A 25,192-nucleotide genomic window follows, 5' to 3' on the forward strand; every position below is an offset into this window, starting at 1 on the left:
TCCGCAACGGGAAACCATTTTCGATGCTATAACGCGATTTATTATTCGTGCAATTGCACCGTGCGACGTTTGGGTTTTGCGACTAATCGAATCAATGGTACTCAGAATCTTCCCAAGTTGAGGGTTAATCAGTTTCTCCGCAAGGAAGCTACGAATTTTTAATCGAGAGAGAACGCCTCGAATCCTATTATCGCGGCGCGATATTTTAATTAAACAAAGGGAAACAGGACGCGTAGCGGCTTAACAAGAGACGCGGGGGCGTTTTGAATTTCAACACCGGACCGTAGCGCGAGCTACGTCGCGAAAAAGTTGCGAGTTAACGGTTTTTTCCCTCCCTTGGTACTTTTTTGTTAACGAGCAACGGGAGCCCGGGGAGTCTCGCTTTAACTCACGTGTCCTTTGAGGGGATCGTAGAGGCGTTGAATGAGCTGCAGACAAGTGGACTTCCCGCAGCCGGATCCACCGACGAGGGCGACCGTCTCGCCGTGATTGATCTTGAGATTTAAACCCTGGAGCACCTTCACGTCCTTTCTGGCGGGATATTGGAAATGCACGTTCGTGAACTCGATCTCGCCGTTGACGGATGGAAGCCTTTGGCCCTCCCTGCTCAGACTGTCGATCACCGGGGTGCGATCCAGCACTTGGAAAATGGCGGCGGCCGAGCCACGCGCGACCGCGAACGCCTCGAGATGCGGCGACGTCAGACCCATGTTCTGAGCGCCGGCCAAAACCCCGAAGAACACGATTACCAACACGGCGGGCGTGTACTCCTTCACATCCTTCGGCCTGTCCTCCAGGATCAGCTGCACGCCGTACCTGACCCCCGAAAACACCATCCAGTTAATCAGATTTTAAGAAAATCGAGTATCGAAACTAGAGTAGTCGATTGAAATCTCGTAATTATTGCACAAAGTAAATCAGGGGAAACCTACCCCTGAAGAGGAATTTTTCAATCGATATTAAAGGAAAATATGAAAGTACCAGAAGGCTACGGCGTAGCTGATGTAGATGATGAACCACATGACACCCCCGCCGACTCCTGACCACATTCCTCGTCGTATTCCTGTCTTTTCCGCGGGCACGAGTTTCTCCGCGTATCTGTCGACCTCCTTCTGCTCCCCGTTGAACGCGATCACGGTCCTGATGGCGCCCAACACCTCCTCGGCGACGCTTCCCGCCTGTCCGTACGCGGACAATTCCTGAGCCGTCAGGGAGCTTTGCACCTTCGCCACCACCGCGGTGGCGATTACTATGATTGGCGCGCAACTCAGCACCACCAGCGTTAACTTCCAACCGTAAACGAACGATATGATGATGGAGGAAATGAAGGACACCATCAGGTACGTGAAGACGCCGAGCTTCTCGCCGATTCCGTCCTTCATTTTGTCCAGATCCCTGCCCAACGAAAATCAACGGCTGTGAAATTTAATCAAAATGTCCAAACTACTGTGGCGTCTATTTTGTTTTATTTTCGACAGCGTTTGAAGAAGCATGCGCAATTCGTTAAATAACGAAGGTTTCATGCATGGTCGGAGACGGTGACGCTTTAGGCCTTCCGCCACTTTATGTAAGTCGATCGACGCAATTAGCTCCGTCCGTATAACTTCCCGCTGGTTCTATCGAAAGTTGTCGCCGACGAAAATAACACGGTCCGTGGGCAGCCATTCAGCGAATTAATTAAAGTTTGCGTTATCTCCTGCAGCATTGAGGTCACCTTGAAATAGCCCCGTTCCTCAAATAGAAACCGAACGTACGTTTGGAATAAAACGTCCGCTGTCCAGACACACTCGGCCGTTTATCGAATGTAACGTCGAACCGTGCGTAATTTCTATTTTCCAACTATTCTTCTTATCGAGAAGGTCGGGATATCAGAATCTTTGCACAACTAATTCCAGATAGCTCCTGCCACGCAGAGACATTTTGACAGTACTCGAAAATTCGCGTCAAACTTCCGGGTTAATTATAACGTTCATCGCGCCGCAGTACACACGGTTCACTGTCTCGTATAATCGACTTAATCCCGATGCTAATATTGTCCTGAGTATCGCCAACGAACGAGTGTGCACAACGACTTAGGTGATTTATGAGAACACAGACTCGCGAATGCACCGTCTCGCATCTCCGTCTCGCATCAGGGAAATATTCTTTTCCCATTGGCCTGAAAGTTTGACTCAGTTTGGCTCTGTAAAATCCCCCAATGACCACATGACGTTTAGGTTCAATAAAACGTTACCATAGATTGCAGAAGGGCAGGTGAGATTTACGCAATCGTCATTATAAATGAACGCGAAAAGCTAGAGGCGAGCCAAAGTGTTTCTAATGCCAGACGATCCTCCGTGCAGCTCGATATACATATTTCGCGACGCTATTTTCGGCTGCTGTATTGTCTCCGTGATCCGGAAACGCAGACGTAACCAGAGAATGACGACCGATACAAATTAATTATATTACGTCAAATTTCAATCCCCTTTCAGAACGATTACTAGGATGCCCTATAAAAATGGCCTCGATTTAGAAAATAGAGCAATTTTCACGAGTCCCCAAAAGAAAGATTCGCGTCTCGACTACCAAATATCTCTCGAGTTATATCGAATTTCATATTCGATTCGACGTACGGTTAAAAAACTTCGTTTCGCAATCGTTGGAGCTTGTGCAACAGACACGTTGTAACAAAGATTCCTCCCCGAATAAACGCGTTGCGCAAGCACGGCGTCGTCTACTTGCCGCATCTTAATTAGCCGGTTATGAACCCACCCTCTTGACTTTTCGATAATTACGCGGGTCGACCGCGAGCAGAGACACCGTGTATCGGGCAAGAGATTTCGAGTTTCGCGAGCAGCCACCTGTTGACGAGCCAGGATCTCGTTTCTCGAACTTCCCTGAGCCGCTGTCGTGTTCGCATCCCCGGACTTCGAGATCGAACGCGTTCCTCGCGAAAGGGGATATTCACCGTGAGAAAATACGACCGCTAAGCACCATTCGGGGGATATACCTCGCTGGAGAAACCCATCGATTCGACAATCGACAAGGCTAAATTTTAATTCGTGTATTTCGCAAGTTTTTAAATATACCGCTCGTCCCGAGGGCGGAGAATTGATATTTATAACGTTCGACGTTTCCGAGAGAGTGGGTATCGCGAATAAAATTTGCCTAACCGCGATGACAGGAGCCACGAAGGGAGATGAATAATACTCGGAGGGTGGGCAACGGGCCAGAAAAGGTTGAGAAACGCTGCTCGATCCTGCTCGTAAATAATAGGAATTTTCTAAGGCTCCCCTTTGGGTTTTGCGGAGCGTACTCACTCGGTCATCCTGCTGGCGAAGTTGGTGGACGTGTTGATGTCGTACCACGTCATGTCCTGCCTGAGGACGGAGCGCAGAAACATTTGACGCACCCTGACAATCTGTCTGGAGGCCGCGATGTTGAGGAAATCAACCGTGAACACGGCGAAGACGAATTGGAAGGTGGAGAGCGCCGCCGAGGACACGCCGAAGGCCACGGAGTCGTCGTACAGGGCGTCCATTCTTTCGCTGTACGTGGCATTGGCGCCCCTGTTGATCGAATCGCATATTTATTTCCTCGATCGGGTGGGAATCGCGCACGACCTCGGCCCCGATCGAACCGATATCGTCGACGGGGCTGCCGGATTGCAAAACCGCGAAGAAAACTGGGCGAAACTATATTTCGACCGAGTGATCTATTTTCTCGTAGCAACGCGCCTAAGTCGAAACATCCCAGCCCCGTTCTAAAAATATGAAATCCAAGACGAATTTCTTGCCTCCCGTGCGTTGTTCTCACGCGTTTCGACCTCTTTTACCAGTAATTCTGTGCGCGAAAAAGATATTCCTCGGGTTGGAAGATTTTTTTCAATTTCGTCGACACTGTTATTCGTATCGCTGTACTTGCGAAATGGCTCGCAGAAAGGTAAATATTATATTTACGAGCTGCATAATTCGCAGTTACAGTTTTCATATGGTAACGGGTATACCTACTCCGAAAGATCACATCTCGTTTCGAGTAATAAAACAGCGGTGAAGACGTGTTTATTATATCCGCCGTGAAAGCGAGGATTATTTCCGTTTTAAATTGTCGAATTATTTATAGAACGCGAGAAATATTTCCTGGAAGTGCCGGGGAAATTATTTTCGGACAATATGGAAAAGCACGGAGCCAGAATTTTAAAATACAATATCGCGTGCAAATGAATCCGAAGATGCCAACGGGCCATTAAATAATAATTAGAGGGAAACGAATAATTTCGCGGAAACGTGCACGATGCTGCATCGATAACGATAACGAATATGATATTAAATGTGAAAATTTAATGTACTCGTTCCGGGGACAATTCTATACTTGGTATTCGTGTCATTATTACACTTGCATTGCGCCCGCTATTTCAAAGATTTATTTCTTTAGAAGATCGCGACGTATTTATAATCTTCAGGAAATGCACGCTGCACGTATTATTTTCATATTTACCCTTACTTTCACAATTATTACCAAACAGTCGGATGTTATATTACGTATGTATTTTCGTGCCTCCGCGATCCGTTAATTTTTTCACAAATGTTACCATATCTCAATGAGAATAACAGAGACCCATATTAAATAATATTGAAACGGAAAGAAATAAATAATATCTTGCTTCCAGTTTTGGCCTGTGGGTATCGAGGGTATTCGTCTCGAATTTATTGCTAGCAAAAGGGTTGCTCGAAGGTGAAAAACGATAGACTTACAAGACCAGCCCCCCTCCGAACCACTTCAGTATGAGGGTCGGTGTGCTCGTCTGGTTCTCCATGTTGCGGTCCACCAGCAGAGTGGTGAATTCTCCGTACTGTATCGTCGAAATGGGGATGCAGAGGCCCGTCAGAGTTCCCATGATCAGGCCACCGATGATCAGCATCAGCTCCCCGCATGTTGCAAATCGAAACTGCAAACAACCGAGCGGTTCTCGTCACGGTTTAGCGAACTTTCGACTCGCGCGATTAAACTGAAATTTAAACTTTCCGCCTGCGCTCTCGCGGGCCCACAGGGGAGGTCGTGGAAGGCGGGAGGGTGTTTAATTAATGGCACCTGAGCATCGACGTTATGTTAATTATCCGAGCGATGAGCTCTCGCTGGGAATTCGCGAGATTCCGCGGCACCGGCAATTTGTCGCGAACTAATCGAAAATTTTCAGAAACATATTCGCTCCGAGCGCGGCCAACTTCCGCTTTTCCGGGAGATTTAACCCCGGAGAATTAATGCCAGCCTAACCGGTGATTAATGGCCGGAGATCCGAAACTAGTTCTAAATGAAAACAAGGCCCCATCGATCGACGGACGTGCGGAGTCCACGATGGACCGGGACAAACTTCGACGCTCCAATTTTATAGTTAATCGTATTCTTAATAGTACAAACACGATGCAGTTGCTTTTTAAATGGGATCATCCTTTACGGATAAGTCGATTCTCCTCATTATCGTAAAAGTATCAAGACGAGACTATTAAAAGCGTAATGCTTTCCAAGGTATTCCATATTTCACGTTGGGGGGTATTACTTTATCAGATATTCAATCGTTCTACCAATACAGTTTAAATCCTCGTTATTAGCCAAATCCATTTCTCTATTCATTCATTAACCCACGAGCTCATAATTGGAAACGCTTCTCCGCACGATGAATCGTTTGTCCTCCGCATCTAATATTGTTTCGATTGCATTTCGAGCTTCAAATCCGTGCCCTATTGTGCGATATAATTAATTCTCGTTTAAACCGCGAACGTTTTTCTTCCCCTGTTGTTCGATAATCGTGTAAAGCGTTATTTTGTATTTACCGAATGCAACGACAGGTTAATTTCCGCTTCCGATAAACTTCCACCGATTAATGGGTTAATAAAGAAATAAAATCCATTATGGCGCGCTCGGAAGCGTTTCGATTCGACTCGATTAATCGAGATCTGAAATTCAAGTGCGCTCGAGACGCGAATCGAACGTGTTTACTACGAACGGTTATCTAATATAACAAACACAATTGCAGATTTGCACTCTAATTTTATTAGATGTTAACTCATGTGCAAGAGGGTTCAATGTGAGTTTCGTTCGTCGATTGATAGTTAATCGATAGTTTTGTTCGTTCCAAATATAAGTCTGTTCGTTAAAATACGCAATAAATTCCTGGTCAATATATCGTAACAACGAGCTTGTATACAGGGTGTTCGGCCACCCCTGGAAAAAATTTTAATGGGGGATTCTAGAGGCCAAAATAAGACGAAAATCAAGAATACCAATTTGTTGATGAAGTTCCGACCGTACTGAATTTTTTTCTCGAAAATGCGCAAAATTTTGAGGGTATGTCTATTCACCAAAAATGATTGTAATTGACCCCCACAGCTAACAATATTTTTTTCAGAACGATTTGAAATATTTTAATTTCGTCGAAAAATTTCACACCTTCTCGAATTTTTTTCTAGAAAGTGGGTAGGATTTCGAGGGTATGTCTATTCACCAAAAATGATTGTAATTGACCCCCACAGCTAACAATATTTTTTTCAGAACGATTTGAAATATTTTAATTTCGTCGAAAAATTTCACACCTTCTGGAATTTTTTTCTAAAAAGTGGGTAGGATTTCGGGGGTATGTGTAATGACCAAAAATGATTGTAATTGACCCCCACAACCGAGAATAATTTTTTCAAAACGATTTGAAATATTTTAATTTCGTCGAAAAATTTCACACATTCTCGAATTTTTTTCTAAAAAATGGGTAGGATTTCAGGGGTATGTCTATTCACCAAAAATGATTGTAATTGACCCCTACAGCTAACAATATTTTTTTCAGAACGATTTGAAATATTTTAATTTCGTCGAAAAATTTCACACCGTCTGGAATTTTTTTCTAAAAAGTGGGTAGGATTTCGGGGGTATGTGTAATTACCAAAAATGATTGTAATTGACCCCCACAACCGAGAATAATTTTTTCAAAACGATTTGAAATATTTTAATTTCGTCGAAAAATTTCACACATTCTCGAATTTTTTTCTAAAAAATGGGTAGGATTTCTGGGGTATGTCTATTCACCAAAAATGATTGTAATTGACCCCTACAGCTAACAATATTTTTTTCAGAACGATTTGAAATATTTTAATTTCGTCGAAAAATTTCACACCTTCTGGAATTTTTTTCTAAAAAATGGATAGGATTTCGGGGATATGTCTATTCACAAAAAATGATTGTAATTGACCTCTACAGCTAACAATATTTTTTTCAGAACGATTTGAAATATTTTAATTTTGTCGAAAAATTGGTATTCTTCCCATTAAAATTTTTCCCAGGGGTGGCCGAGCACCCTGTACATTTTTATTAAAAACTTACGAGTCTGAAGTAAGGCACTGGTGGCAACGACGGTTCCGGTGCCGCGGGTTTGTCGTCCTCCTTCGTTTGCGGTGGCACGAACTCACTGGGGGCAAAAAATTGTTGATTTTTAATTAACCTCCGCCTCCGCCCGTGAATGTATCGCCGGCTTTACCGAACTTCCGCTCGGTTCGATCGCGAAGAAACGGTTTATACTCGTCGAAGAGCACTTCCGGATGCAAAAGACCGACGTCGTATCAGAAACTTTCATCGAATACCAGAATCGTTAACGACCACAGCGTTCTTCGGAGCTCGACGACGTTGGAAACGCCGCGAAACGTAATTTTAATCACCGGTCCGGAAGCACTCTCGCGTAAACTATACTCGATACAACTAAAAAAAAAAAGAAGTTTTACGACTTTTCTTGGTCTCTACCACGAGAGAGATTCTTTTAAGAATTTCCAGAATTTTTTTAATTTTTTTTTGCAACGATCCTGAATTCCGGTATTCCGGTGCTCGCTCGTCTCCTATATACTTTAACATTTTTCATCTGTAAGAATCTTTTATTCGTACATTGGTTTGCCATTCTCTTCTAGCATATACTCAGTTTCCTCTTTATCCTTCTCCGCGTCTTGGAGCGTGTCTGAAATGAAATATAGATGGTACCGTACACAGAACATCGTGCAACAATATTTTCATGCGCGTCAGGAAAGATAGGCCTTAAAGATTAGTTTCATCCCCCTTTACACCCGCGTTTGTTCGCGCGTACCTCGTTCCCGCTCCGCTGGATTATTAAAATCGCGCGAAATCGATTCTTTGGATTCGAAGCACCTGTTCGAACTATGAATTTTTTTACCTAAATTTCGGAGTACTTTGGAAAACATTATTCCATATTTTATGCTCGCTTTCGATAGATCAACGCGCGTATCGATGCTGCGTACGTCGCATTAAATCACTGCAGCCTCTGACGACCATGTTGCACGAGGTAAACAATGCAATTTACAAACATATTCAGCCCGCGACAAGGTCTAAATTTACGACGCGGAAATTAAAATTAGAACCGCGCGAGCGTAATTGCTAAACGACTGCAATGAACGATCAAAAAAATAAAGCGGCAGAGCCGAACGAAATAATTATATCGAAAAATGGCCCCGGACGACAAGTGCAATCGAAAATGTTCGTTTACCGCGCAATATATTTTTCATTGCAACTTTTGGTTTTAATAGAAATGGCACAAATTTTCCACTCGGAATTAACGACTCCCGCGATCGTTTATTTAACGCGAATGTATCGCTCCTCGACAAACAGCGATGTCTTTTGCGAAATCAAGTTCGCGGAATTATGAAGCCTGTTAGATCGTGACAAACGATCCAGGGAGATCGCCCTGAAAATCGATGGAGCACCCGTCTCGACGGAAGCCAGCGATCATTTTTCTCCCAACAGGGGTTGGAAATCTTAGAAGAGCGAACGACTCGATGAATTATCGTAGGTTAAAATTTTCGAAATTAAAAGAGGTTACCTACGAAGTATTTGCAATTGTATCTCGCTAAAATTCTAAAGGTATTTTAATTGGGAACGATCGTCGAGTGGTCGAGTCCCGAAATCGTGGACCAAAATGGCCACGGTCGGCCGGTCTCCTTGAATCATTGGGTAAACAGAAACCGAACCCGAACAAAATTTCCCAGCTCGTCCTCATCTGCGTCACTAATTACACGTTTAACCAACGTCGCGCCACGGTTGTAAATTTAACACGGTCCCTTTTCTGGCTTTGCACTGCTCCCGCGAGTCGTACTTCAAACGAAGTTCGTTCAATCGCGTTAGCTTAATTGGATCCTTTGTAACGCGGCACCGGTATAATTCCTACGATCCCGTTGCACTGTAATCGATCAATCCTCTTTCCACAATATACCTAGACGGTTCCGCGGAACTTCACGAACGGGATCTCGAGGAACGACGGATCCTCGTCGGTTTAATTTTATCCCGATCGAGCAACTAACAACGATTTAATAATCCAGCAACAGCGTCGGGACGCGAGCGGCGACGTTATCGGGCCAGCGACGCTTTCCGCGTCGATTCGCAAAATCTCGATGATCGTTGGTTCGCTATCGATCACCCGGTGATCGAGCGACCCGAACGGCGAAACGCGAGAAACCCGGTTAAAATGGAAGGTGGGGGGGGGGGGAGGGAGAGAAAAAAAAAGTTGCAATTTTTCATCTCATCGATCATGAAGCATTGTAACCATCGATCAGCGATGGATAAGCCACCGTTTGCGCTTTCCCCTGTTACACGCCAACTCCGTTAAAAAGTTCGGCCACGGTGTTGATAAAGCTACGAGTGTGAATTAACAGATTGACTGCCACCCCTCCCCGGTGATCGGTATTTCGCGTCGACGTTCCTTTACAACAATTTAACCGATTACCCGGATAAAAGGTACGCGATATAGGAATAACTCTGTGATAAAGGAACAGAATTAAAATGAACGTGAAAGATTGCGGCAGTCAACGCGTTAACGCGCCAGAATCGAATCGAAAAGCGTGGGAGGAAGGGTCATCGGTTCGATCCAGAAAAAGGAGAAGAGTAATGGTCGAGTACTTACACTTCAAGAATATTTTTTCCTGGCGGTGAGAGTTTGTTTTGCGGGGTTCCATTTCCATACCCTGCGCGTTCTCGCGCGGGTTTGCTGTCCACTGATAAATTCGCCGTGTCATTGCGCATTCTTAATTAACAACTCTGCAATCAGAATAAACAGAAGAATTATAGCAACGTTACACGATATTCATCTTCCCTCCATATTATTCCATTTTCCATCTCAAATTCTCTGGTTCAGTGCTTTCGAAACTGCGTTTTATTTCTTCAAAAAAATACAGAAACGAGTGGTTCAGTTTTTGACCATTTAAGATTCTCTACCTGACAAGTTTCTTTGTTGAAATATAGAAACTAGTCCGTGAAAGGTGAAGTTTGAAACGAGTCGATGGGATCGGCGTTATAGTAATCGCGGTGCCAGCGATCGGTCTTGGAACGTAACACGTAATCCGAGAAACGTCACTGGCAGCGAACTGTACGTCGACGACCAGCGCCTTGGGGTCTCAATAAACCCGAAAGCATCGAGGAAAGCGGGCGTCGCGCAAATGGGGAAAAACCGATCCTGCCACCCTTGCACGACCGCCGATAAATTAAGTCGGTCGGACGTTTTGATTGCCGGCTGGCCTATATTTGTTGCGGTCAATATTTGCTCGCGCGATCCACGATGTCGACGTTCGACCCGCTACGGGCGTCTGTTTCGTTTGTACGGGACGCGGAAGCCTAGCTCGCGCAAACTGCAATTAGTAACGATAATCCGGAGACAACAAACTCTATTTGCCTCGGTCATTACGCACTGTATCATACGTTTACAATGCACGATATCCAATCTAAGCGATGATTAGAAACTGCGCTAATCCGTGTTAATTAATGGATTGACCCGCGAGATCTACGGGATCCAGTCAGCGAGGCCCCGTCGCGTTTCGAGAATTTGTATAACAGTTCCTACACGGGCGTCTTTCGTTTCATACGCGACGATCGATTCGAACTAGAATCGCATTCTTTTTTTTTTTTATTTGCAACACGCGTTGATTGTTCCTCTAGTTAGAGCGGAGACAAAAAGAGGACCGTTGATGAAATCACGAGTTCTCGAAACGCGACACGGATCGCGTGGGATGAAAAATATGCGCCGTTCGCCGAGCGGAAGCAATTTTTGGAATTCTGATCGCCCTCGCGCAAAAACGCGCGCGATTATTAAATTCCATGTTTCATCGATTCCGTCTGTCCCTTTGCAGTTAGTTAGTCGCCTGATTGTTCAACGAAGGGAACAACGAGGACGACGGGGGTCTTTATCTTCTCCAATGAGAAGCCTTTTTAATTGTTAAAAGCAGGATCTCAATTTTCTCATTACTCGTGCTTCGAGTTTGATTACTTCCCAGCCGTACTTTCATAATAGCGGATAACATGATTACACGAATCGTGCACAGTCCCTTGCACGTAGCAGCGAAAGCTATTCCTGTCTTTCTAGATTGGCGATAGAAGACTGGGAATTCCTAATGAAGACCGAAAGCACTCTAAACGAGAGTTCGCCGGGTAAACGAGAGAAAGCCAATAAGGAGCTCCCACACCCCTTTTATTCCCGACCCCCGGTATCTTTCATTACTTTTGCGCTTTGATCAGCCGTTCCTTTGTTATGGCGTCTCGACTTTCATCGACGAGCCAGGGGGCGAAACGTTACCGCGCCTTAAGTAACTAGAAATAACGACGCCATGCGTCTTTTCCGTTTTATTTTCCCTTCGATACGTTCCTGATCGTCCCTCCGTGCGGGAGTCCTTCGCGAAATCAACGTCTACGCGGTAAAAGTCCCCCCTTTGGACCGTGCAAAAGCGCTTGCGAGTGGAAAAGGATATGCTACGAAATTTCGTTACGTCGACGGAGTCTCTGGTCTTCCTCGAGAGAAAAATCCCGGAACAATTCCCTTTCTTCGAACGATTGAAAATCCTTTCGTGTCGAATCAAGCGGTAAAACGGGGGAAAAGTGTACACGGCGATTCTAGTAATTCGGCCGTGCTCCGTTTTGCGAAACCGGTAGAAAGAGGACAATATTGTATGGTTTAATGACTTCCATTGTACCCGTGATGCGATTGTTTCCCTAAACGAGTCGGGACAGAACAATTTTGCGGCGCTGCACCCGAAAATTAAACGTCTTTCTTCCCCCGCGATCATTCATTAATGCTTATAATTTGAATTCCATTGGTTCGCGTTGCGTTCATCGACGATAATAGTTCTTTTTTTACGTTTAAAAGAGACGACGAAATTTTCATCGTCGCTGCAAAGTGTACAATCTACAAATACAGAGTGACCACGAAGATCGAGCCTTAACGGTGCATGATAAATTTGGAAAAATGCAAGTGCTGTAATAAACCGTAGATCGAAACAGAAGCTGGTCTTTTATTAAGGGGAGTTTCTTACTCCAGAGGGGGGTTGAAATCGAGAAGGAGCCTAAGTCAGTTTAACATTATCTTAGCCGTTGAGCGGAGTCTGCGATTTCATTTGTCTCGTTTCCAATAACTCGCCGCCCTGCTTCGATCTAACCGGTGCACGACGATCCAATTTTTCCTTCGCTGCCTTCCCGGACGAGTAGTTTATAAAATTTCCCGTTCGTTACGATCGATGCAACGATAAATTGTCTCCGAAGTTGCACGCTCGGCCTCTCGAGGACACACCGTCGGCCCTTTTCCCCCTCTTTTCCGCAGCTCGTAAATCATCGATGAGATCGCGAGACCGGAAGTCGCCCGGAAGGAGCTACCAACTAGATACGGAGACGCGTTCCCAGCGTTTTGTCATCTCCAGCCGCGCGCTGCGCGTTTACCAAATCGTTTCGAGAAATTTCTTTCGATAAATTTATTCTTCGAATAGAGATACAAGCTCCTCTCGAGACTCTGAGGATCACCTGAATTCGTTCCAACGGACTTTACATCGCGTTGAACCGGTCTAGCGAAAGAAACGACTCGATTAACACGTTGACTGCCAGTCTAGAACCGAAACTTTGGCTTTAGGCAATTGCAAACAACACAACTTAAAAGTTGTCGTAGTAGTTACCTTTGTAACCTCTTGAAGCTTATTAAAATTTACTTTCTTTAACATTTTAATTTGAGAATTAATTGTTTTAGTTCCGTGGCAGTGTTAACCCCTTAACGCTCATATTTTTCAGGTTAACCAAAAATGATCAGTTTTCATTATTGGATTTGTTCCTAAAAATGCAGATTTTGTTACTTACAACGCTGTATCCAACGTATAATTTGAAAGAGAACAAATATTATCATCCCTTAAACGATTAGATTAAACAAATATCGTTTCTCAAAGCAGTCAGACTCGGGCATGAACGTCGAGGGGTTAAGTAATCGTTCGTGCAACTTCCTGATAACGAGAACAGGGAACGGAGGCAGCAATCTTTTCCGAAATTCAGTTAACGTTCGCGAGGAAATCTGAACGCGCGGAAACAATCCGCGGTTCGTCGCGATAATGTATTCGCCGATACGCCTGGCGCTCGTTTCTTTTCCGCGGCGCGTAAAGTTCGTCAGGTACGCGCGTTCCGCGCGCTGAGAAATCGCGTCTAATGGGAAAAATTGCCAAAGTTACACGGAAAGTTTCAGGGGGGGGGGGGGCGCGACTTTCGTCGTCGTCCGGCGCGAAACCTTTCGCAATCGCAAAACTCCATTAAGCTCGGAAACTAATTTCCAACGGAGTTCCCCGGCCGCGAGCGTCGCATAATCCTTTTGCGGTCCTCGGCGACCCGCATAAATTTCGATCCCGTCTGGACGACGCGCCCGCAAAACTCCCCTGCGCTACGATCCACCGGGATCCGCGAAAATATCGATCAACGTATCGCCGGATAATCCAACCCCCCTCAGAGTTTTAGTCGCGATTATCGTTAACCCTTTCGTTCCAAGTTTACTACCAGAACCGCGGTACGCGATTCTATCACTCGATCAGATTACAACTACTGGCGAGATACAAAGCAACGACGAACGAGAAACTTTGCGCGATCTTCCGCTATCTCGCGAGGGAAGGACGCGATCTATTCCAATTCGATCTTAATGCAATCGTGCAACAGTGATCTCTCTTGATATACAGGCTGTTCGAGCACTCCTGGGGAAAATTTTAATGGGAGATTCTAGAGGCCAAAATAAGACGAAAATCAAGAATTCGTTGATGGAGGCTTCGTTAAAAAGTTAGTAACAATTAAATTCAAAAATTTCAAATCGTTCTGGAAAAATTATTTTCGATTGCGGGGGTCGATTACAATCATTTTTGGTTAACAGACATACCCCCGAAATCCTACTCAGTTTCGAGAAAAAAATTCGAGAAGGTGTGAAATTTCTCGACAAAATTAAAAAATTTCAAATCGTTCTAAAAAAATTATTTCTAGGTTCTGGGGTCAAATACAATCATTTTTGGTGAACAGACCTACCCCCGAAATCCTACCCACTTTCTAGAAAAAAATTCAGTACGGGCGGAACTTGAAACGTTAATAACTTTTTAATTGATATTCTTGATTTTCGTCTTATTTTGGCTCTGTATGTAAAATATTAATTTGTATTTTTACGCGCGTTGAATAAGAGAGACGCGTTTCTGTTGTACACCGTGGTAATTGAATTTACGTAACGCGTCGTCGAAATAATTTTTCGAATAACGCGCGTGTAACAAAGTGCAGACGTAATTCCTGTCACGTTGGGCGCGGCGTGCGTCTGACAATAAACGAACCAATTCTACTCGCGCCTTTGTGCGTTTGACGTCAGACGATGGTACGGTTTTCCACGCTGTAACCTTAGGACACCACGATTCGTTTTTCGCTACATTAACTCCATGCACGTTAGGGTTGTTGAACAGAAGCGCGCCTAACTCCCACCGAGTCTGCGAATAATTTGTCACCGAGACGTTCAACCCCTCGACGGGCGATTTAATCGCTCGAAAATATACGCCATTTAATTTTACTTACAATGTCTACGAAAATATACTGAAAATGATTTAGATACCGGTGCTCTGAATAAAAAATTCAGAAGTTTACGATACTAAAAACAGCAAAGCTTTACGATAGTAAATACAAAGCATTTTTGTCGTCTTTGTGGTAGATTAATCGGGGACGCAAATATTGTGGGGATATAATGCGCGTTCCCGACCGATACGTAATGGGGGTGGAATTTTTCACGACTGTCGGGGACACGAGCGCGAGTGATGGTGCCACGTCTGATCCAATGGCGTCGAGTTATAATTAAAGAGATTCCACAGTGCGGCGCGCGGTCACTTTGTGCCCCAGAGATTCGTTCAGCCCGACAAATTAATTTCCATTATATTCCCAAATGGCCGGCAGACACGATTCTCGCGGTCCAGGATTCCCAGCGATTCTCGCGATGTCCCGGAAATCGAGGAATATTTCGAACGTAGTTTAGAAGTTACCGTCGCGCAGGAAAACCGATGGAAGTTTCGCGCGCGGAAAGCTCTCGATCCACGCCTTGGTCGACCAAATTCGACCCACAACTTTTTAAATCCTCGTTACGGAAGCGCGGACTCGACGCAATCGCGTTTCGCGTTCGACCAACTCCGACGGAAACAAAAATGTTCGACTCTCAAAGAGACGGAACTGATTTTATCTCATGGAAGAAACCCCTCTTTAAGGGTGATATTTATCGCCCAAAAAACTGTCTACCAACTAAGGACTGTATCGTCGCGATTGTAGATTTGCAAGAGGTGATGGAGGTCCACGATAGGGACGGTTCTTTATTTAAAGTGCCCGCGTTGGATGCATATTAACGAGCCCGATTGCACATCCGATGACCTTCTCTTCCTCGCAGCCGGTGTCTAGAGATCGAATCAACGGATTCAGTGGTCGCGCGTCCTGCTAATTTTAGACGTTCTAGAAATCGAGTACCGAGATAGATACGATCGTCTCGGTCCTCCTGATTTACGACGCCCGAGACTGTTTAATGACCGTTGCCGTTTACGAGCTTCCTCATTATTAAACGGTTCGTGTATAGTCTCTGGCCAAGAATGCCGATTCGACGCTCTGCAGCCCCAGAAGAGCCTTGGACGATTTAACTTCCAAGCAACGGACCGCGATAAGAAAAATCGACCGTAAGCGTCGCTTCATTCACAGTTCGCGGAGCTGATTTATCGCGCCAACGATTTAGCGGAATGAATCGTTAATTGCCCACCTTATTCGGCAAAAATGTCCAAATATTCTCCGGAATATCTGCTTTGAACATGGGGTAATAAACACTGTAAGTAGAAGGAGCACGCAATGGTCAGACGTGCCCCAGAAATATTCGAATTCAATTATATCTGGACATATTAATGCACAAGCAACCTCAAGCGTTTATAACTATACCTACAGATACTAAAATCTATATTATTATTCATTTTCACGCTTACTCTGATATATTATTATTTGCGTATAGGAAATATATCAAGCAGGGTGAAAGTTCGAGGTTCAACGACTAAAACTGTCTCATTATCTACTGTTTACTATTCTCTACAAATCGCTAAGATTATTTTCTAACGCCTAACGCTGTATCCACGTCTGGACTAAAACAGTTTGCGCCATCAACTTGCCACCGTCTAAAAAAAATAGTTTCCTTGCACCACTCTTCACCTACCACTTATCTCGAGGTGCAGAGATTCTTTTTTTAATGGGGGTGAGCCCCGAATGCTTGGAAACCACTGACGTAGAACATCGAAAGCAGCTTTGGAGGAACACGCGCGTGAAGAAGATCCGCAACACCCAGCTATATCCCCGAGACGATCGATTAAGCTATCCCAAGTGGTCTACACCTTCTCCACAAACCTTATAATTTCGCGACAATGGAGCAACGAGCCTCGATCCCTTCCTCAGACGGTCGTAAACATTTCCTCCAGGTATCTGGCTCGAAAATAGCGCGTTCCTAATCCGCGAAACGTCTGCTGTCTACGACTGCGACTGCTTACGAGCGACGACGTTGGCACCAAGAAGATGGCTAATTTCGGATAAATCTTTCCGCTCTCGTTTGGCAAGCAATCGGTGAACCGGGTGTCGAGGCACGCGGGGAGGAGGCTGGACCCGTCTCTAGAGGAAACGCACCGGAGTAATTCATGATCTTAAACGCGGCGCGTAACGATCGAGCAGACATTGAACCTGACGGTTTTTCTACGGAGAGAATGGGATCGCGATGTTCGTAGGGGAAATTCGTCTAGGCGTACGTTTTCGTACGAGTGCGACAGCCGAAAGGCTAAATACAAGCAGGACCCTGACAGACGAGATCGTCTGCAACCTTGGGCGAGTCTGGCCAGCGACGCCCACTTCTACTGCCAAGTCAATCTCGCGGAAGCTGCTCCGACGTTGGCAGAAAGCGTGGGCTTCGAATTCTGTCTGCCTCCTCTTTCTCTTTGCTTCTCTTTTTTTTTTCACGGACCAACGCGTGCGCCAGAAATATACTGCGTCAATGGCGGGAACACGGAGACCGAATCTCGAAGAACTCTGTCGAGAATCGTGGCCGTGGCGTTATTTGTTATTCGTTACCGAAGGTATTTCCGTGTCGGTTTTTTACCAGAATCGGTGGACGAAAGTATCGCGTGTTCGCTGGAAAAAATTGATTTTTCGAAGGAGAAACAGCCGCGTCACTCCGGGTGCCAAGAACAGCAATCACGAGCGCGAATGCGATTCTCCTTAGAGGACGAGATAAAGGAGCTTCCGGTGCCAAGAAAAACAGGCGGGGATCGCGATCGAGAACAAGTTACACGCTCTGTGGGAAATGTATCATCTTTCGATCTCGAGGGGGCAACTAGAAACACGCGTGACAGCGAAATGAATCGTGATATGGACAAACGCTATCGTTATCGAGTGCTAATCCGGTTTATCTTTCCAGAAAACGCTTCGATTTTGAGATTACCAAATTTTCCTAACCTAGGAATGATTTGTCAAATTTTATGGTACTCCGATAATCTCAGAAAGTCGATCTTCACGATGGGGGTAATAAAAAAAACGACCACGAGGCGTTCGATTTGTTTGTGACGACTAAATATGGACAGGCAAAAATTTGTCAGTTTGTACCACGATCGTCGCGTCGTTTTATTTTTCGAAAAGTCCAGACACGTGTAAAACACGATTTCCTATCGAGAGAATTCTCCAACAGGGCTGCAATAATTTTTGTCGAGCGGTGGTCACGTCATTCGTACCGTTGTTTTTTATATCCAGTCGTCAGCGAAACATCTGTTGCAGGAGTTTGTAACAGAGTATCGAAGAAGCCCGGCAATAGTATTTACAGTTTTGATTTCGCGATTCCGACGCTTCGTGTGGGCGACGGAGAGCGTCGTTTCGCGCGACGTATAGGCTTCGAGGGGGAGAACGGTTCCTTCCATCCAAAAATAAACCCCGATAGAGCGTATTAAGAGGCATGAAGGAGTTCGCGAGATTGGAAATTCCGCCTGCGAAATCGTCGCGATATTCGAGTGCGCCGGAGATACGGCGAGATCGATAATCCCCGCGATATATCCCGTCCCGTAGATCGATCCGCGATTCCATATCGACTCGACGCGTATGTCGGGTCCCCGAAGTTTCCCGATTAAGTGGGGAAACACGAGTCCCCCCGTTGGATTTTTGCGCCGTCGGGGCGGCGAGCTCCGTGGAAACAAAAGATGAAACGCGAGAAAGCGACGAGGAAACTTCGTCCCCGGGATGGGGAGCTTGTAATCCTACTCGTGACAAACGAAAGAATCGCGTCGCGTAGCGTTCCTCGCGATGTCTGACCCAACGCCGGCTTAATCCCCTTTACGGAAATTAGACGGACAGCTATGGGACCCCGGCAACTTTGAAATATCGATTTCTGCTCTTCGAAACACGCTCCTGGAACATTGTATCACAATTCGTAGACGTTATTTTCGAAGGAAAAGGATACGTGATACCCAATCGATCATAGATCGCCCGTATCGACGCTCTCTGGCAGATAGCGCGACGTAATAGGTGGAAGAGCGCGATTAATTTAATCCGGAAAGATAACATCTGGGAATTTTCGATGATTGCCACGCAGACGAGTGAGTCTTGCAGTCGAACCTCTGGCGCCGATAAATTGAATGCCGTCCAATGAAAACAAATTACAGACGGCTAAAAATTCGCGTCCAATGGGCGTGCTCGTACTTCTTTGCGAGTTTCTTTACAGCGAGAAGAAACATCTGCGATAGTTGACAGAATTTACGAAACACTTGCGTTCTCATGAACGTATTCATCGTTGGGAACCTCGAAATTTAAATACTGTTGTTGTATAGATTCTAAACTTAACGTTGTTAGCAATTTCTGTTGAATTGAATTGATGTAACGATATGGACGTGTACTCTAATTAAAAGAAAAACGAGTGTCCGTGTACCTAGTGTTAGAGAAGATTCTTTCGAACGAAGGTTAACAATTTTCTATTACGAAACGACGGAATCCACCGAAGCGATCGAGGCAGCGAAAAATGTACCGGAGGAAAAGCTCGAAAGCTACGAAAGTTTTCCGGTTGATCCGAAAGCGAGCGCTTACTCGCCCGCGGCGAACAATCACGCACGATTTCCAATCGCGGTTTACGGCTTTCGAAAATCCGCCGCCCCCCGCCTGCGATCCCGTCCAATTTTTGCGCCCCGAGCGACCCGGTGAATTATAAAAACGAAACAGAAACGAGAATCTCAGATCACGGGGAACGATAATTGAACGCGGAGACTCGAGCAGAATCTCGATCGCGATACTTCGCGTGTCGTGGTCATCCTCGAATCTCGATAAAATTTAGTGGCTGTTTAGAAACATCCAGAAAATAATAATATTCTATTTGCAGATTCAAATAGTCGGTGTAACGATGATTTATGTAGACTATAAGTGAACAGAGTCAATAAGTGGAAGATAATATTTACGCTTACGAAATCTGGGAACAATCATCGAGCCGAGTCATCGAAATCTGGTCTAAATTTGTTCGAGTTACATTTCGTACATGACAGTACGGACGAGATCTGATAACGCTGGGGAACTATATAAGATTATTATACGAGATTAACGCATTAGGCAGTCCCTTGTGAAATATATGCTCGGTAAATCTCAGTGGAAACTGAGATTACTGTAATACCGTAGGAAGCGATTATTGCAAATTTTTCACGCGTGTAATTCGCAGAGAAGTGCTTGCTAATTATTATTGAACTGCAGATCTCGTGCATTTATAATACGCAGACGTGTACTGAGCCCAAATACGCGAATCGTACCGTGATAACGATATCGTTTGTGAAAAGATAAACTCGGTAGTCTGATTAAAACCGTTCAGGTGGGGTCCATGGCGATGCGTCACACACGACAGCCGCCGAATCGTTTCGTTCCGATAAGCGGAAGAACACGATCTATAATAAGTATTCCGCGAAATGTGTGTTTGCTGACTCCGACAGCCCGCAACGAGAATTATCCAACGACTTTGATATTAAAAAACCCCACCAAAAGGCTGACAATCTGCTATTAGTTTACGTATTTACGTTTGGAACTGCACAGCTAAATTAACGACTCGTAAAAGTTGCCAACTAATGGCAGAGATTGGTTTTACGACGATGTAAAACGAGACGTTTGAATTTCTATGTCAAGTTCGAGTTGAAAGATCAAACAAGAACGGTTGCAAAGTTTGTTTACGGATCTTGGGTGTTTTTTTAGGAACCGAGTATTTACACTTTGATCGACAAGATAGATATTCCAATTAAATTACACCGTCGAGCGGAATAAGCGACTATTTATCGAAATATGATAACGAAAAATGGTAGGAATCGTGATATGGCGCCACTTTGCAATCTACGATCTGGTAATTAATTGTATCGCCATTGTAATTAAGATAAGGACCGATGAAATGTTCTACGGTGACGTTATATAACGTTACGTATTAATTTCTCGTACACTGTGTCGCGTCGTGTCGCAAGATCGCGGTAGATTCCGCGTAAAAATGATGTTTCTCGAAAAGGAATTACATCATCCTTGTAAATCGAATAAATACGGACGCATCGAGTGGATTTTAATCCACCTTACAGATAGATTATACTGGGAAATTTCTGATTGCTTCGAGACCGATAACGTTAGGGTGTCCGAGAATATATATTCTGTATTCCAATCACTTTGGCTCCCCGGTTATTTTTAAATCGTCTATCGATACCAGCGTGCATGTATTAATACATGGTTGGAAAGCTACGTTTTTTGCTGATAACGAAACCATATCGGTCCGCTTGTTTGTGTTTTCATTGTTCGTTTCATTTATTTCTAGTACGAGTTTTGTGTGCTTTCGCGACATCGTTGAAAACAAAGCTATAAAACCATAATTAAAATTATAGTTCGCCCGGTGGATGAGCCCCGGCCAGTGGATCGCCTTTTCAGAGCGGTGATTCGACAATTATGACGACATTAAACGCGAATGTATATTGTTTTTTTGCCTATGTATCCAGGCAACCAGTATTGTGGGGAAATACAATTGCCTTTTCAACGATGACAAAAAACAATAGAGCAGAATAGCGTAATTTTTTACGATCGCGCGATAAAATTTAACTGGAAAATAAATTAGCGACGCTCCCCTTGTCGGATAGAAATTTATTATTTTATATAATAAATCCTTTACAATTCTGAAAGTGTTCCAAATTGGAATTCAATTAAGTTTGACCACCTCAAATGTTTCGCTTGTGTTAGAATCAAGGCAACGTGTCAGAGAGATATTTGGGGGAAGAAATTTTCAAGGTCAAGGTCATCGATGCATCCTACAATATATAGAATAAAATAGAGTCACTTTAGCTATTTGTTATAATAAATAATTCATTACTCTCGCTTCTAGAGTCCTCGTACTACCATAGATCGTTAAATCGTTCTTGATCTCAATTATCACGCCACAGTGATAAAACCGGAGTCCCATAGGAACTATCAGAATGACAAACTGTCATAATCACCGTTTCTATTTACCCCAAAGTAAAAGTCACTGCACTCATTGAAACTCGATTTACCCTAAAACGATTTCTCCAAGGAAGTTACTCTCCACTTTCGATGTACTCTCCCCAATCCAGCGTCACCCTCGTCGCACCCTCGACGCTGGAATACCCCGTGCAAACACGGTTCTCCGTAAGGGTTGATAAATTAGTGCACACGAATACGTACAGGGTGTCGTTTCAAAAAGGAAGAACGGAGGAAACGGAAACGCCCGGTGCACGCTGGCGCAGAAACGACGATAACGTTGCGTCGGGGGGGCCAGCGTGCGTGTTCGTCGCCGTGACAACTCGCGTTCGCGACAAAAAGTTCAATAAAATCCAGGGAGGGGGCGAAGAAAAAAAGCTGTAAACCGCGTCCGGACGTATTTTCTTCCGCGAGGGCGTACCAGGGGCCCGGTGTTCCATAAATCCGGCGTTGGAAATATTCGTGGGTGCGTCGACAGGCCCCCCCCCGGAACCTTAGCCGTTTCGAGCTTCCATCGCGGATACCGTATTCCAGCGGAATGTTTCCGTCCGGTTAGCGACGGCTGAATTTTGGCGCTGTACCAATTTGCGCCGGTGGATCCAACGGACATCAACGGAGTTTATTTCGGTACGATATTAACGGCGCGCGGGGTACGAACCACCCTCCGCCCGTTAGACTTCATTTTCACCGATATTAAACGGCAACGAGAAACGGAATGCGCGGATTAACGCTGGCCCAGACGCGGAACACGCGGCAATTCGCGGGAAAATCGGTTCATGTAGGTCAACGAACACGGCTATCCTGGCAGAACCTTGTGCCAGTTTGCAGCCGCGCTTAATAAACATTATATACGCGGACCGAAGATTATTTTCGGACCGCGGGGCCGACGCTGCCTCCGAGCGTTTCCTCGACCGCGACGCTGGCCGACGTCCGAGTCGTCCCGATGCCTCGAATGCTTCTCGAACCTACGTCCCACGGAAAATAATCGACCCGCTGACCGGCTTCGACGTCACCTCTATTTTTACCAACCCCCCCAAATCCCAACCATACAGGATTTTATCGATTCAAATAACGAACAAAAATATACGGGGGATGATTCTACATGAAAAAAATAAGTCTAAAATATAGAATGAAAATTTTTCATGCGAGGCTTTTTCATCGTGTCTTGTTATAACATATCTCTATTTAAGTTTATGTTGATAAACACTTCCAGTGTCATGGAATTGTTTATCAACTTAAACTGCAATAATACCCATCGAGACAATCTACAGCGAGATATGTTGTAACAAGACACGATCAAATACACGCGTAACCAGCGAAAATTCAAAGTCAATTTTTATTCTATATTTTAGACTTATTTTTTCATGTAGAATCATCCCCCTTTCGCTGGTACCACCAGTTATCAAACACTCTGTATAAACGTATAGTCCTTCGAAGCTTTAGATTTGCGATTTCTGAGACACAATCGTCGGTAATATTTATGCAAGATTTCTCAAGAAACGCGTGAAACTTCAAGTTGATGGACAGCGCAATTTTTTCGAGAACGAAACGTACACAGGAATACGTATGTCCAACGAATGACGGAGAGCAATGGTGTCTACAGCGCGTTGGATCGGAAGAATCGAACGATCGAGGCTCGAGAGTCGATCAAGATAAGCGAAATGTATCGGTTGCGGCGACAAAGCGACAGGCTTAAACAATGAGAACGCGAACGAGGAGCCGGGGAAGATTTTGCAACCGATTACATTTGAAAATGGAATTAAGCGCCGAGACGGTGACGCGAGATTCCAACGATTTCGTTCCACGCGTATCCTTTACGAATGTTATTACACGCTCCCAGAAGCTAAACTCCGATTTCGTGCGGAAGAGTGGAGCAGCATGAAACGCGTAATATAACGCGAGAAACACACGCGAAACGCAAACAGAAACAGGTGCTAGAGAAAAAGATATTATATCAAAGTTAAACAGCGATTATCAGACTGTTTGTCCAGAAAAGTAGTCGATGGAGTCGGGAATATTTGCAACTACTAACTCCAGTGATCGCATACCAGGAGAGGAGGTTTATTTCAAATCCAATTGATTAAAAATTTCGATCACAGAGTCGAATATTCCACAGCGGACAGGACGGAGTTATTGGATCTGATAATCGCGGAATATTTTATTAGAATCTCGGATTATTGCTCGTTAACGGGGACTAACGCGTGTTCGATCCTGCGTACGAGACGCGCATAACTAATATCCGGCCGTATCAACGTCCGGAACATCGAAGGCAACTGATTTAACCCGGAGGCTAGATCGTTCGGAGACGATAGGTCAAACTGATGCGCGAACCCGGCTTCCCTGTTGCATCCTATCCGACGTATCGCGTGCGTTTGACGTTTTCTGCCGATCGCACGAGTCCCGGTGAACCTCGTTTCCACGGCTTCGCTGACAAACGTCAGGCTGACCGGGAATCGACGATATCTTAGCACCCACACAAACAGCACACGCAACGAATGTACACAAATTTATCTCGTCGTGGCAACTCATGGTAGATCCCTATACTCCATGTAAAAACTGCTTCAGGCAATAAAACATCCGCGTATTTCTACTTTTTCAACGTCGAAATTTGCTTGCGACATCGGTGAAAAAGTTCTGTTTTATACGGTCGAATAATAATCGACGAGCGAAAACACTCTACAGGTTATTTTCCATTTTTATTTCAGTGAATTCGTTCCACCTGTGAAATATATTTTTTATAATCCAGATCGTGATCCTTTCTGCACGAAACAATGAACACGAGAGTTTAGTTTTTACTCGTTATTTGAAACTTTCGCGTACAGGAGGAACGTAGACTTTGACTATGGGTCCAATTGAAAGATAAAATAGAGGAATATTGATTTACTCGTCTTAACCAGAAGATATTTCACTATCAATATTAAACAAACACGTGTACAGATGACACATTGTTGCAAAACGCGTATATATCTCAAAAACGCATCCTCGAACGTTGTATTTCTAATAATCTTGACGTGGGAGGATGAACGAATGTCACCAGATGAAAATGGTTATGGCATCTATAACAATGGCATTGACTCGATAGCACTGTTTGTTTATTAATCGACTTAAAACGAAGCTAAACCAAGCATGCCCATTATTAAACAGCGAATGTTCGTGCAAATGTTTCTATAAAGGGATTAGATCGAAATTTGTTTCGCCATTAGGTGGGTTTTAAAATGTATAGTTTGCATAATGCATATTTTAGTCAGAAGTATGTCAGAACGTTATTAGATCCATTAATATCTGAGCACAAATTAATACTGTCTCGCTGAGGTTTAGAAAAATTCTTTCGATAGAATTCAAGCTCGTAATTAAATTCTTTAGCATGTACCAATCGATTACAATT

General features: G+C 44.6%; 1 protein-coding gene across 8 annotated transcripts in view; it reads right to left on the minus strand.

The window, feature by feature from the left end:
• The window catches only part of Mdr49 (Multi drug resistance 49), a 66,708-nt gene that overhangs the window by 11,839 nt on the left and 29,677 nt on the right, over positions 1–25,192 (minus strand). For 4 of the 8 annotated variants that reach the window (XM_076763956.1, XM_076763958.1, XM_076763954.1 and 1 more), the window contains 7 exons: positions 9,926–10,059; positions 7,903–7,972; positions 7,351–7,435; positions 4,737–4,930; positions 3,303–3,551; positions 982–1,395; positions 393–816 (listed from right to left, as the gene is read on the minus strand). In XM_076763956.1, the coding sequence (XP_076620071.1) occupies positions 393–816; positions 982–1,395; positions 3,303–3,551; positions 4,737–4,930; positions 7,351–7,435; positions 7,903–7,972; positions 9,926–10,037 (1,548 nt within the window). In that variant the 5' untranslated portion in view covers positions 10,038–10,059. Of the gene's footprint in view, positions 1–392; positions 817–981; positions 1,396–3,302; positions 3,552–4,736; positions 4,931–7,350; positions 7,436–7,902; positions 7,973–9,925; positions 10,060–16,692; positions 16,818–25,192 lie in introns of those variants that run through there. The other 4 variants (XM_076763960.1, XM_076763962.1, XM_076763959.1 and 1 more) reach the window with 3 other exon arrangements.

The sequence above is a fragment of the Colletes latitarsis genome, chromosome 4, assembly GCF_051014445.1.
Source record: "Colletes latitarsis isolate SP2378_abdomen chromosome 4, iyColLati1, whole genome shotgun sequence".
Classification (NCBI taxonomy): Eukaryota; Metazoa; Arthropoda; class Insecta; order Hymenoptera; family Colletidae; genus Colletes; species Colletes latitarsis.